The sequence below is a fragment of the Haemorhous mexicanus genome, chromosome 4 (genome assembly GCF_027477595.1).
Source record: "Haemorhous mexicanus isolate bHaeMex1 chromosome 4, bHaeMex1.pri, whole genome shotgun sequence".
Classification (NCBI taxonomy): Eukaryota; Metazoa; Chordata; class Aves; order Passeriformes; family Fringillidae; genus Haemorhous; species Haemorhous mexicanus.
The window spans coordinates 73,567,059-73,582,438 of NC_082344.1; the positions used below are offsets into that span (position 1 = coordinate 73,567,059).

Genomic DNA, 15,380 nt, shown 5'->3' on the forward strand with positions numbered 1-15,380 from the left:
AAAGCAAAAATAGTAATTTCCTAAGAGACCTCTGAGAGTACATTTCTTTACATAGACTGTGTAGGAGGGCAATAGAAGGAAATTTGGTGCTTTGCTATTCTGAGGAATAATCAGCGTATCTGAGACAACATCCAAACATCTCTCAAAAACTCTGCAAGGGCTACACTTGTCACTATTGCTGTAACTCAGTGTTTATCACAGTGTTTCAAATCCCCTGTGAGGCCATGAATGTTCCCTCGACTTGATAGTATCTAACTACAAGGAAAATTAATAGATGCTCATTGTTTTCTTTATATATACACCCAGATTTTTGATAATGATAATACAGGCTCTGTAATTAAGTAACTGTTGGTGTCAAAAGGGAATAAAAGTAGATATTTGTGCAATGGATTTTGTACAGGTGTGTAAAGCATGGCACAACAGGTGATTCAAAGGCTGTGAAGTGCCAGCCTTACAAGTGAATAAACTGAATTACCTTTATGATTGTTCTGAGGTGTTGCATTTAAACAAATAATTTCATCCCACATGAAACATATGTCTCATATTTATTGAGTTAAATCTGTCTCAGATTTAAACTCTGGTTTTGACTCACTGACCATGTTTGGCTTATTCTTGTTATTAAAAAAATGAGAAAATTCACAAAAATTAAGAACAAGAAGTAATCAAAAGGCAGAATTAGTGACTCTGTACATCAGCTATGATTCAGGAGATACCTGTGCACTGAAGGAGACGAGCCAGATTGAGGATTCCAAGGTTAAATGAGTTTATTGAGTTAGTGGTTACAATGGTATGTCAGATACCTGTAATCCAAGCTACACCTACATATTTGCCTCTAAATTCTCACACTGTCAGTTTCCGTGTCTCTAAACATTCCACCACCAGGTCTTCTATTACTAATATAATAATAATAATAATAATAATCAGAATAATAATCATAATATAAAAGGCAATGTCAATCACCATATTGTGCTTCATACTCCACCATAAGGAATTCAATTGGCAAAAGTAAAACCTCTGGTCATATTAATGGGATTAATTGAAATGTGAGCAGTCATAACACTACTAGAATATAAAGAACAAAATCTGGTTCAAAAGAAGCATTTTTAAGATGAATTAGTTTGAATCTGTTTTAAAAATTCACATACTATAATGAAGATGACTTAAAAGTTATATCATTTAATTATTGGGCCACACATTGAAGCATATTGGCTAGTACATTTTTGCACTGCAACAGAAGCAATACAAGCTTTATGGTCTACCATTACAATTCCTTTTTTTTTTTAATTATTTTTCACTTAATATACCTGCCAACCTAATGTTTCTTGCATGCATAAAAATTTTGGGGTTTAGACTTGAATTTATCATTTATTCCACACGTGTACCCCCGTGACGCAAATTCTTTGGCCAATTTAATGCTATAGTTTAGTTTAAAAAGGAAGCTTGGAGTTAAGCCCACTTAACATCAGAAGGCAATGCCCTGAATTTTGGGCACTGCAGAGAGTTATTTACTGGAATAGAGTCTCAGGTCGCATGCAAATTGTCACTTTGTCCCCCCCACCCCATGCCAGACGCACACAAGTCGGCAGGTACGCATACAAAAAAGAATATAAAACCCTCCTGGTAAAGCTCAGTGGTTTAGAATGAATCCATAGCTTTAAATTCACTTAAGGCCTGTACAGGGGAAATATGTTTCTTCTGGGACCCTCTCCTCACTCTTGTCTGATATTCTTCTGGTTTTTCTCTCTTTACTAGAGGTTTCTTCTCGGGAGCCTTCATCTTCCAAGATACAACTGGAGAGTTCACTGCAGCAGTGCCATAGACCTTCTGGTATTTAGTAGAAGCCACATATGATGCTTTCACTGTAAGGACCACAGCGTTCATCAGGTTTTTAGCTGCCTGGATGAGAGAAGTGGCACTGTCCAGCTACAGAAACAGAAAACAAAATGACATATAGCAAGGTTACTCCAAAACAAAATACAGCAAGGTCATTCCACGGCTGGATCACTGGGCCATTTCCTGACTGGAGCCTGGATCCTCCCAGATCTCATTAAAGATGGAACAAATCCTCTTCCTCAGGGTTCCCTGGTGTATCCAGAACTGGCAACATCATGCACTGAACAGTAAAGGTAAGACTGTGGTACCTAACATCAAATCTTTTTAAATAAGTTAAAGGAAAGGCTTGTGTTGTCTGGGTCTTTGTTTGTTTGTTTGTGAGTTTTTCTGGTTCTTGATTATTTTTCTACAGTTTAAGAACTTTTCTGTTTTCTCACAAAAACCCATTTATTTCTTACTTAATCCTTTAAAAATTTACTGTTACACCTCAACTGCAAAACAGGTCAACAGGGATTTTTCCCAAGTGTTCCAGTTTGTTCTAATTATTCCTGGTAGCCCAGGATAACACCCCCAGTGATGTCTACAGGAACAGTGTGAGGCCAGCACTGAGCTTGTTAAAGAATCCCATCTGAAAAGATGAAAGGAGCTTCTGAAACCCCTACAGAAATGAAAAGATGAGCCAGTTAACTGCAGGTTTTGGCAGCTCCTGTAATGTGTGAGTTACTTCTGGTCTCAAGGAATGTTACTTTGTGGTTACCAGGCTTTTTGTACCTTTGTGCTTCTCCCATGCACGAACCTGCCTGAGGTTCCCTCGTGTCCTCAGGATGTGAGAGCCCTCAAGGACTTGCTGAGCTTCAAAACACTGGGACTTGCAGTCAGCAAGCTTCCATCATGCTGAAGTGAAGTACCTACCCCTGGCCGAAATTTTCAAAAGGATTTCAACATATAATGGGGACTTCCAAGGCAATGCCTCAATGTCCCACAATGTGAATCAGGTACTTGCCAGATCCAAGTGGATATTCTGAAAGGAATAAATGCTAAAAATATGCTCCTAAAGACTGCAGCAAGCCAGGTTACTACTTAGGATGTTCAATTATGCCTTTCCTAAAATACTGAAGGGTGGGATAGATGTTTTTTGTGATAAAGCCTCTCGGATATACCATGGAAGCTGCTTCAATTACTTATGTCTTTCCCAGACTGTAGGAATGATATGGGATGTAGTATTACCTTTATTTACCTCTTTGATTCCACCCTACATGTTCAGTAAATTTTCAGCTATTTTTAATTAGTAAAATTGCCTGTGTCACTCCAAACCTTCCCTGCTCCTATTTTGGGAGCACATGGCTATGTAATATAAATGCTAAGCAAGGTAAGCAGGACAGACAGTCAAAGGGCAATAAGAAAAGCCACACCATACTTCACCTCAAGCATTTTGCATCATTAACAGAAGAGTTCAGGAGAAATCTCCTTCTGAAGGGTCAGTGACTTATGTGAACAAAAATAGACATTACAGAAAGCCTGTATTTGAAACCACATTAATCTATACTTACCTGGAGTGTTTTATTTCCTCTGCTCTGGCCTTAAACTCATTATGGTTCATCAAATACATAAACAGCTACATACAGTGAGGTGAAAACCAAAAAAAAAAGCATTTTAATGACATTCATGTACGTGGTGCCATTCCCTGAAATGCACAGTTAATTGCCTGCCCCTAGTAAATATTTTTCCTTGGGACTAATTTGTATTTCTGTTAGTAAAAGAGACAAAGTTAAAAGATGGAAAATTACATTACATGGCAGAAACATGACTGTTCAATAGGGAGTAATGAAATATAATCCAGTCTAGTGTTATTCTATAACCACACTGCTGCATGATTTATAAGGCAATCTGTATGTTTGTTGGCAAATAACAGATCACACTCTATTAAATTAGGATATTCTAATTTACTACAGAGATCTACAATCAAGCATTATTCATTGTTAAATGATTCTTTTTGAAACACTGGTGGATTGATATTGAATATAAAGTGATACCATCAAATAGTGTTTACTCCATAATCAGTGTGGATAAACTGACTGGATTGAGCCTCTATTGCACGTTCCTGAATGAATTCTGGTTGCTGAAGGTTTCAAACAGCTTCACATTTTCCACCACAAAAAGCTGTTTTACGTATATAAAGAAAATAAATAATTAAAGGAAGCATTTTAAAATGAGGGGGCACCAAAATTAGATGTTTAAACCCATACACAGAGTTCAATCTACACCTCTGCACAGAGACTCAGCAATTTTATGGACTGTAGTGATGAGGGCATGCAGAATCTTCCATTTTTCACAATCAGATGCAGGCTGCAATGACACCTTTTAGGAAACCAGGTTTTGTATTTCAGTGCCATTTTAACTCTCTTCAGTTTCAATATGCTGTTAGAGTAGGCAAGAGCTCCCTGCTTTCACCATTAATAATCACATTTTAAGATGCAGATACTCAGTCTTTAACCCTCATATCCACTTATCCTGCAAAACACTTCCAAGCCTTGGAACCAGAAAAGAGACATAAAACCCCACCACAGGCTGTGAGTGTTCTCCAAAACCTGCTGGTGGTCATTCCATGCATCCAGTTTGGCCACCCAAGCACTTCCCATGATTTTCTTACAACCTCCAGCTCCTTGCTTGTATTATGGCTCAGAAATGAGAATGAAACAGAATGAACATCATCCCAATTAACATTTACATCTTCCCACACCACTGTGTTGCTCCAGCTTTAAGCTGTGCCTTGCCACACAAAGCTGGAATGAGGCAGCAGTGAATCAAGCCCTGAGTGTGTTAATTCCTTACAAAATCTGGGCACAGAAACCTGTGCACTTTTCCAAACGTGATGTTAATAACAAAAAAAAAAACATAAGAAGGAAAATTAACATCTCAAATAAAAGCACCACTAGGAAAATTACTTCACAGTACAGAAGGCAACCTTTACTCCCTGCAATACACAAAGAATTATAGATATAATGTTGGATTTTGGTCCTCAGAGCCAACAGAGCCTTTGACTTGCTGCACAAAGTAATGGTGTTCTGCTGCTTAGACCTCTTTAAAAATATGTTTGCCTGCTTTTAGGAACAACAACCAAAAAAAAAAACCAACAAAAAAACTCTCAACCAAAAAGATAAATTTAGGTTACTGTCCCACGAAACTCTAAGAACAGCCAATTCTGAGGGAAATTCAAAATTAATAAAGAACCTAAGGATAACTGCACTGGACCTGGTCACTCAGTGTAAGTAAGGTTGGAAAAGTTCTGCCAAGAATATAATTCAAGGGTTTTCTTCCCCCTAGAGAAGATCCTTCAGTTTTTGAGGAGTTTTTGAGCTGCTTATCAGCTGACCTGCAATTTTCCTGCACTCCTGCAGAATTTTCCAGAATCTTGAGATAATCAAGATTTCTTGCTTCTTTTTACACATGATCTAAGTAAAATAACCAGCAATTGCAATAACAAAATAGCTGAAGAAATGGGAGGGAATAAAGCTGGAAATTTTTGACCTTAACAGTAAAGCAATGAAAAGAGATGTTCTCCCTGCACTGTCACAGTGCTGTAATGGGAAAGAATTATAATTTATGTTTTAGAAAGGAGAAAACCTAACTTCCAGAGATGTCTTCATATTTATAATAATAAATATCCATGAAAATTAAGGGAAATTGAGGAAAAAAAAACCCAATCTGTAGTTCCAGTAAAGATACAGAATAGGAAGTTTTAAAATAACTGGTTGTTTAAGAATATTCTATATTATTACTGCTGACTTTAATAAACCTTGAGAAGTGGGTGAAGACATCAAAAGAATTGTAGATAGTTTCTAGTCTCTAAATATTTGAGCAATGAAAATAAAATGACCTGTGAAATTATAGGCCAGCTCAGCTGACAGCACTCTCAAATTAAATGATGCAATGTCTGTGGCAGACTCCATAAATAGAGGGAAAAAATGCAGTTAGTGGTAAACAAAGGGCTGTGTGGGTTAAAATATTTTCCAAGTAACCTACATCATATTTTGGCATGATCAAACTTTGAATTGCTTAAAATAATGCTGTGGGTATAATTGGATCTTTGGAGGGTCTTTTGCTTAGTAATACATGACAGTTTGATTAAAAACTCAGTTGACACAAAACTAACAAGACACATACACAGAAGGATTCCAGATTCTCCAGCAGCTGCTTCCAGAAGTACATATACACACACCCAAAAAAAAAAACCCAAAAAAATTAAAAATCAGTGCTCAGCAGTGAATTTTGCAGTGGGGTCTTGGAGAAACCATTTGGGGGCTTCACAGTATTAATATTTCTACTAAAAACTTGGAAAGGGAGTCACTCATTTGATGAAATTTGCAGATAACAATTGGGAAAGTGTCAAGTCATGCAGAGGGCAAGTGATTGATACCTAATTATCTGCTAAAAGCAACAAATGTAGGTTTGATTCTGGCCAGATCTACAGCAGATGATACCTAATTGCACAATAAGGAAATTCATTCTCTGCAGGATCACAGGCAATCACTCCTTGAGTACACAAAAAGGAGGAGACTGATTAAATAGCTTCAATTATCATATTCAGTTTATTGTCTGTCCACAGTTATGGGATACTGAGTCCTCTTCTCAATGCAAGAGCAATATTGAGGAGCTGGGAAAGAACTTGGAGAAACTCAGTAATAAAAAAACTTCTTTTATGGGAAAGACTCAGGGAGATCTGTTTTTTCCCACTTTCAAGTGAATGACTAAAAAATGAGTTTTCACTGACTGAAATCAGCAAGTACATGGTAACAAAGCTGATTATATTTAAAGTTCCACATGTGAGACAAAGATAAAACAAAACTTAAAGGCTGAGAGAAAAAGCAGGTCATTTCAGTTATTAATTACCTGAAATTATTTATTTAGCAGTTATATTAATTAATCACAAGAACTCATGAAAGATTGATTCTATTTCTTGAAACTGTAAAATCAATATTGGATGGTTTTGCTTAATATGTATTAACTAGTGGACATTTTTAGTGCACATCAATTCAGGGAGCCTGGGCATCACTTACATGGGAAGGCAGCTTAGCTGATAACAACAGCCCTTACTGACCTTGAAAGGTAGGAAAACAAAACACTAGCATGAAGAGCTATTGATAAATAGAGTTTGGTCTGGTTCACTTTGTACAGATTGGGAGGAGAAAATATAATTTATTTTACACATTGAAATAGAACCTGTAGCTCCTCCAATACTCTTGGCTGAGACTTGATTTGTACACCTTTAACAGGTGACTTAGGCACTGCCAAGCCCTTAGGGGTTTCTGTGAGTTCTGGGTGAATTCCTTGCTTCTCCTCCTTTCCTGGACAAGGCACAGTTGCTCCTATCCCACCCCAAAGGTCAATCAGCAGTCTCCAGAAAAAATAAGGCTTCACAATTATGCAATTATGAACCTGGATGGTCAATCAGGAGTATGGATTTCTCAGACTGCATTCTTATGCAACTGAACATTTTCCTCTCAGCTGCACTTAACAGTAAATCCATACCTACAAGAGGTATGCCAGAAAAAGATCTTATTTATAAAATTACATCTTAGATTTCTGTGGCACATTTCATGCATGAAACATGACCCTGTTAGAGAGAGCCAATGCAAGAAAGGCCTGTTTGCTATTCAGGTGCTCCCTTCCCTTTGGAAGGAGACATCTGCTCTTGATCAGCACTACTGAGGGGCTGTTTGAGTCAGTCACTTCAAAATCTCACAGGGCTCTTGCTAGCTACAGTCCATTTGGAGAAAACTACCCTAAATACTTGAAAATCTCTCCCTCTCAAAAGAAGTCTTTATCTGGAATGTAATGTGGTCATAATAATGTTAAAAATGGATCTGTAGCCACACAGAGAAAATTGTATTGTACTTGTCCTTTCCTAGCTATTTGTTTTCACATTTGACTGCAATTAACTTCCTCCTTTATACATGATGAATATTTAATTCATTCTGGGGATAGCTGTGTTTTATAGGTGCCCAATCCACTGAATAACCACCCTCATCTGCATTTTTTCAATTACAGGTAAGAAACCCAGGGGATTCCCAAGCCCATTTGGTTGTATTAAACAAAGGCTGCCACGTCCAAGGACAGCAGAAAGCACAAAAATGCAGCAATAACTATGAATATCTTCTGTCTGCTATGGACTGTAGTCATTTTAAAACACATTACCAACTGCTGTATGCTAATTTGCAAAAGCAGAAGCAAATAAAAATACTCCCAGAACTGACATTCTCAGTAAAAGGTAAACAGCCATAATAGCAATGCATTTCTACATTTCCTTTACTTATTCCAAGTAAATATTTTAGTATTTCAGAAGCAAAAAGAATAAATGACAAAATGATAACTTAATTCATTTGCTTTGAGAAGAACACCTAATGGGAAAGCTCATATTTTAACAACTGAAATGGTGAAATGACAAAAAAACAATTGGAAACACCTGAAAGTTAACTAATTACCTAATTAGCTAATTATTTTTCTGGAAAATAAGTATTGCTAGTGTCTCTCTAGCCTGCAGGTCCCAAAGGTGGAAAAGACATTTGATAGATATTATTTTTTTTCTATTTAACAACTGCATTTACAGTGAATAAATTATTTCTCCAGTACTATTGCTATGAAAAAAACCACAATAATTAATCTAGTTACCAAATATAATGAAGGTTATTTCCTCAGTATTTACCATTTAATTAATATCTTGTTGCATTCATTTCAGAATTTAATGGGGGAAATTATTTTGACCCATAACAAAATCTCTCAGAAACATTTAATTTTCTTTTTCTACTCATTATCTGCCATTTCACAGGAGAAAAAAGGTGCCAATCCAGTACAATTCTTACCACTCACCAGAACCTCTGTAAGGACAAGCAATCCTGTACAACGTTGAATTTTTAAAATTCAATTGCTTTAGCAGTCTTTTTCATGCTACAGCACTGTCTCAGAACTTTCAGAGTCTGCTGCTGAATTAAAGTGTTTCACAACAATCTGCATGCCAAAATTTCTGGAAAAACTCTAGAGAACCAGGAAGAAATCCTCAGTGAATAAAGCTAAAGGAGTTTTCTAGATAGGCACAGGGAAATTTGGTTGTTTATACCACACATTTTCTTTGCTAAGGTTGGGTGCAGAGGAAGAAACATTTCTACATCAACTCACAACTGAGAAACAAGGGAATGCTCTTCTGCCATGATGACTTGAGGGCTTTTTCTTCCAAATCCTCCTCATTCTGCACAGAAGGAATGCCTGGAGGATGATGCCAAGGGTGGAATATCCTGGACAATTAGAAGGATTGTCTAATGGCCTCCACAATTCCAACAAGCAAACTTGGCACAACCACATTTACAACTTCCAAACCATTCTGCCCCATGGAATTTGCTCTAAGTTCCTGGATGATTAACAGGAAATAGAATTTTGTATGACTGATTTAAACCTAATATTCAACAAGATAGAATGTCTGCAGCAAGATGAAGTCCAAACTCTATCTGATGGGAGAGGGAAACTACAACTAAAATTTTTTATATGCCAGAAGGATTCCTGAAGGAAATTAGAGTAGGAAGTCTGTCAAAACTCAGTATCAAGCCCAATAAAAAAGCAATTTATACTAATTTACACAGGGATTCACATGCCTGAAGTCTACCCAAGACACAAGATGGTCTGAAGCTGAGGTCACAGAAAAGCAAGGGCAGGTCTCTGTCAAAAACATCAGTACACAGTTCCATTATTATATCCAACTGCAGCTAACTCTGAAAAAAAGAGGAAATAAATCATCTCCAACTAATCTGTGCTACTGATCTCCCTGCTCCCAACTGGAGTTCTGACTTGTAATTTGAAGACAGAAATGCATTTTAAAAGCCCAAAATAATCTAATGCTCTTTCAAAATGAGTTTTAGGAGCAAATCTCTACCTCTAGAGAAGAGGTATAATAAAAAGAAAGAACATGTCTTTCTAACACTCTCACCTGAAAGGAGTCCAAATCATGTCTGCTTGGCTGGAAATTGTACTCAGTGATAAAATGCAGGAGACTTTGGACACAAAAAAATCAATAAAGCACAGAAACACTCCATGCTTTACAGGAGTAAATGTGTTATCTCCTGCTCTTCCTCCTGATTTTGTCTCAAAGAAAACAGAATGAAAAGCAGCACAAAGCAGGACTTAAGACTACAATTCTGGGAAATGTGCTATTTCCCCAAATTCTTTTTTAATTTGTACCAGTGTCAGAGTGGTATCTGTATGTGATCTATCTCCACATCTTCAGAGGATCTGCCAGTTTTTGAGGCAAATCTGCTCCTCCAGCTCCTCTCCTATCCCTAAAATCATGCTTGCCAGGCCAGCACAGGGACACTTTGAAGATAAGTGGTCCACAGGCACAGCTGGCTTTTCTCAGAAAAGGCTTGGAAACAATGCATCAAACACATCAGAATAAATAAAATAAAATCAAATCTTGTTGTAGAATGGATGATGATACAGGACAACTACTCCTTGCTTCCTAAAGTTTGCCTACTGTTGTTCATATTTATTTTACATCTTGTAGAAGCAGACAAAGGCTTCAACCATTCAAGATATTGATCATTTTTGAGATGCTAAAAGGATTTTACTCCCTTGGAGCTGAGGGTCCTTCCAGTGCTGATCAACTCAATCAGTGAAAACATTCCTCTTTCCTTTTGATTCCCTGAACACTCTCCAGTGCAATGAAATTTAAAAAAAAAAAGAAAGAAAAATCTAAACTCCACCATAGCCTTCAAGGGGAAGCTCTATTTCAGTCAGACAGAGATGGCTTAATCATATATAACAAAAAATTTTTAATGGAAATTCTACAATTTTATACCAAATAAATTATTCACTATTAAGTGTTCTATTTATTTGGCCAACTCAATCAATGGTTAAACAACATTCAGTAAGTAAGGAGAGTTCCCTATTAGAAGGATTTTTTCCCCTGGTCAATTACTGAACGAACAATTTGTAAATGCATCTGTTCATTACATTTTTAACTTTAGCTAACACTAAATGTCATTAAAAACCATTAAAACAGGTAGTAATTAACTGTTCTTAGTGCAAGCAAATGAAACCAGAACAAAACAAAAACATTTGTAAAGGCTGTTGCAATTCACAGGGAAAGAACAAGTAAAGATGACAGCAAATTGAGAATAAATTGGAATGAATAAAATCTTGCTCTGAATTCTAAGGCTTCATTTTTATTACTCATGTTTTATTATGCAAATATTCTTTAAGGATGAAAAGAACCTTTTGAGGTCATCTAGTGCAATGTCCTATTGAAAATTTGAATTACATGAGGTTGTTCTGGATTTTGCTGAAATTCGGGCATGTCCAAGGATGGATAATTTCACACTTCTGGGCTACAGAACTCCACCCTGCACTGGAATTTCACTACCCTCCAGTTAAAACATTTTAACCTTATCTCTAATTGGTATTTCCCATGTGAAAACTTTTTTTACTGTTTTTCCTGTCCCTATATCCATGCAACTCTGCCAGGTCTGGATCTGGTTCTTCCAAACCCTCCTCAGAGGCAGTTGTAGGCAACAATATTTTTTGAGCTTCTCTGTACACATACAAATGTATCTATGACCTGTGCAGGTGATGTTGGCAATCTCATTTTCACTGCTAAAAGAGCAAGTGTCCTGTACAAATGGGGGAAAAAATATTAGTAATTGCAGAAATGGAGGGAAAAATATAATTTCTGGACAAATTTTCAATATCTCACTGAAATTAAGTCCAGTATGACTCTCTTCAGAAAATACTTGTGTTAGGGATTACAAATTTTCCTGGAGTCTCTTTTCCTTGGCAGTTCAGTACTTTAGGCAGCATTTTCCTTGAGCAACAAATGCAGAAGTACTGATATCCTCAATGACTCAACCCAAATGATTCCTGTGCTTTTCACTTCAGGACAGCCATGCCTCCACAAAAAAAATTAATTCAAACACATCTCCAAATCTCACCACTGATCCAGAATTTACCTAAAGGAGATGAAGGTACAGACTTCAGGAGTATAGTGAAATGAAAAGGCATTTGCAGAGGCTCTTTTCTTTTAAATTTCTTATTTAAATAGTGTCCATTAGTCATGATTAGCCACACACTTGACTGATGCACTTAGTTGGCATCAGAAAAATTCAAACTGAGTGTCTTTAAATATTAGTCATGGCTGGTGTCACTTGAACCCCCAGAATTTTTTCAGATGCCTCTCACTGAGCAATTTCCCTAGGAATGAAAGCAGGAAAAACAGGGCTGTTCCTAAAATCCATTGTTTTGGTGTGTTTGGTGACTGAGTCAAAGTGTTCAGAGTTTTCATTTCTACAAATTAAGTCTCATCCTGCACTCAGCCTACCTAATTCCAGGTTCTGGACCAAAAGGTTCCAGATTCCTTTTCTGCTTGGTGAAGAAGGCCATGGAGCACTCATGATCTTTCATGGGTTCTTTCTCTTCAGAGATGGGCCAGAGCACCTCATCTTTAAAACTCAGTTTAGAGATCTTAAATTGCCTTAGAATCCTAAAAACAGTGCAGTGAATCTAGGCAGTGAATCAACATCTGCAAAGAAAAATTGGCTGTCCTTGGATTTGGCCTAGTGGTCCAAGAATTCAAGCAACTTAATGAATGTTTTTGTGACTGTTTTCCTTAATTCTCTTTTGGTCCCCAAAAGTGTCAGATGGGCAAACCCCACAAACTACAGGACATACAAATCTCCAGCCTCCAGAACCTAAAGAGATCAGAGCATCAAGACACAAAATGCAAAATAGATAAAGGCTCCTTAATAACCAATTTAAAAATTTCTGTTCAGGAGAAAATTAGGCATCAGCTCAGTTCACAGAAATTTGAATTGACTTCCATATCAATACAAACCCTCAAAAGAAGCCCAAGGCTAAACTTTCTGACTCTCTACACACGATTTATGCACACCTGCTTATGCCTGTGCATTTTTTAAGGCATTACCAATCTAAGCAGCTGTCAGTGTCTCCCTGAAATAAGAATCTCTGCCCTCTGGAAATGGCTCTTGAGTTCCACGTTAGGGAAGGCTGGAGTGACCATCCCAGATGCAGATGTTTACACTTGGCTAGATGAGTCAGTATTCACACAGCAATAGGGATGAGAGCAAAAACTCTTCATAATTCAATTAATATCTTTCTGAATAATAAAATAATCAGTTTCCATTACACCAGAGACCTACTCCCATCTTTTTGCACAGCTTGAGTGGGGCAGCCTCCCACTGTTACTGCAGGATTTCTTTCTAATTCTATCTTTTTCAAACCATACTTAACTTGGGTGAAGTCTTTCTCCTGTTGTTTTTTTTGGGGGGGAGGATGGCAGTATTTGTGGTTCATTTGTTTTTTGGGATTGTTTTGTTGATTTTGGTTGGTTGGTTTTGGTTTTATTTTAATTTGGCCATCCAGAGTAGAAACTGGAATATCAAATGCAAGGCAGAGAAACACTGATCTTGAACACTGAGTATTTTAGTAGTATATTATTTTAAAAATAGTAAACGAAATAAAAATTTTAAGGGTTTTTTTGTTTACATTTTAAATAGAAAAAGAAGCTATAAAGAAAAAAGAAGTATTCTAAAAAACTTATTTTAATTGCTACTACTTTTTTCTTTTAGTTACTATTAATAAAATTTTCTTTATATCATTTTAAAATTTTAAACCTACTTTTCCTTTCTCCTAATACTATCTCACAACAAGAAATAAGTACATAGGTAATTAACCAACACTAAAACCCACCCCACTTGTCAGCACATTAATTAGGAAATCTCCAAATTAAAAAATATCTTAAATTAACAAACCAAAACCACTACAGTCATGAAGAAGTATGTAGTGTTTGAAACCCATCATGATTCTGTAGATCCCTTCTGCCTTGAGAGTGGCTCAGCATTATTTGTAGAAAGGAAATAATGACAATAATTATTTCTGTTTTCAGTTTTACCTGGATACACCATGTGTTTGCCTTGAGACACTCAGATGGGACTGATAAAAAGGATTATGATAAAAGAGAATCATTACTTAATATCTTTGAGTGCAACTGTCCCAGGATCAGAAAGTCCAGGGTGTTGAGGCAGCCCTGTTTTCCTCCATGCACTGCACTCAGCTCAAGTGTAAATGTGTGTAAGTTTGTGTTGTAAATGTGTGTAAATTAGTGTTGTAAATGTGTGTAAATTAGTGTTGTAAATGTGTGTAAATTTGTGTTGTAAATGTGTGTAAATTTGTGTTGTAAATGTGTGTAAATTAGTGTTGTAAATGTGTGTAAATTTGTGTTGTAAATTCAAACAATCCCAGGTCGGGGTTTTAAAGGACTGCAAGTTAAATCAGCATGAAGAGTCCTCTAGAATGCTGTGCACTGCCATTGTGACTTCTGCTCAAACAAGATTAAATCCACACAATTTGTGTTGAGGCAATGCTGTTAAACCAGCCCAAAACTGCAGTGAGAGAGGGCAGGGGGAGAAGCATCTCTTTGCCAGCTGACATGGTTTGGGAACAGATGGAGCATTTCACAGCTCTCCCTCACTTCTCACAGAGAAAAAGAAGGTAAGAAGCAACCCACAAAGTTTTAATTCAACTTGTAAGATAAACCAGCCTGGCAAACAGAGAAAAATTGGGAATTTCACATAGCTGCTTTAAGCATACTGAAAAAAATACCTGATCCCTGTAGATGATCTTATATCATTAAACTATTGCTCACCTTTTCCCATTGTGACTGACAAAATCTTTCATCTAAATGTTGATCTCCTTAAATATATAGGTGTAAATAGACTAGTTAATATATTTGGTTTGTTTTGAGATGGTTATACACAACGTGCTTGCAAGTATAAATTTTTTAAGAATACTGCATCAAAAATTAACTTTCAGTTTGCTAATAATTTATGAAGATTTAAATCATTTGAATTAGCATGTATTGGAAGAAATTTCTCAGATATTTGCTTTAAAAGTTTTCATATTAAACACTAAATAAAATCAGCTGAAATCTAGGCCTTATAACATTTTAATTTAATGTAATGCACATGTAAATAGTATTAAACAAACTTCATAATTTAGTGAACATACATTTAAAGCCAAGGCTGTAAATGTAGTAATCTGTGCACTTTGGGCATTTTAATATTTTTTTCTTCATCATAGCTGCCAGTAAAATAATTTAACATGGGAATTAGCTCAGTAAATGTAACATGAGTTTATTTATTCTCCCAATGTTAAGCTATTCAGCCAAACTCACAGCCTGGGGTTACCTGGACAAAAATTTGTTATTAGAATTGGCACAGACAGATTTCAGGTTAATTATTGCAACAGTTCATGTAATTTGGAGTATCTTTCCCTCCACAAACTCCCCACTATGCAGAAGTCAGCCAACTGCTGATTTGCTCATCTTACAAGACAACTTTGGAATGCAAATTTTGCTGGATTCAAAGTAATCCACTGACATCTCTGTTCCATGACATCCCCTCAGTGCTGATCACTGTCTCTAACTCACCATCCTCACTGAATGACACCAATTCTGATTCCCTTTTCCCAATAATTACACCAGTCTCAAAAAG

At 36.6% G+C, this 15,380-nt stretch overlaps 1 protein-coding gene across 4 annotated transcripts in view; it reads right to left on the reverse strand.

Annotated features, from left to right (window-relative positions):
- Positions 1–746: 746 nt before the first annotated feature.
- CTNNA2 (catenin alpha 2) overlaps positions 747–15,380 on the reverse strand; it is a 469,832-nt gene continuing 455,198 nt past the window's right edge. For all 4 annotated transcript variants that reach the window (XM_059845428.1, XM_059845429.1, XM_059845432.1 and 1 more), the window contains one exon: positions 747–1,923. In XM_059845428.1, coding sequence (XP_059701411.1) covers positions 1,636–1,923 — 288 coding nt within the window. In that variant the 3' untranslated portion in view covers positions 747–1,635. The remainder of the gene's footprint in view (positions 1,924–15,380) is intronic.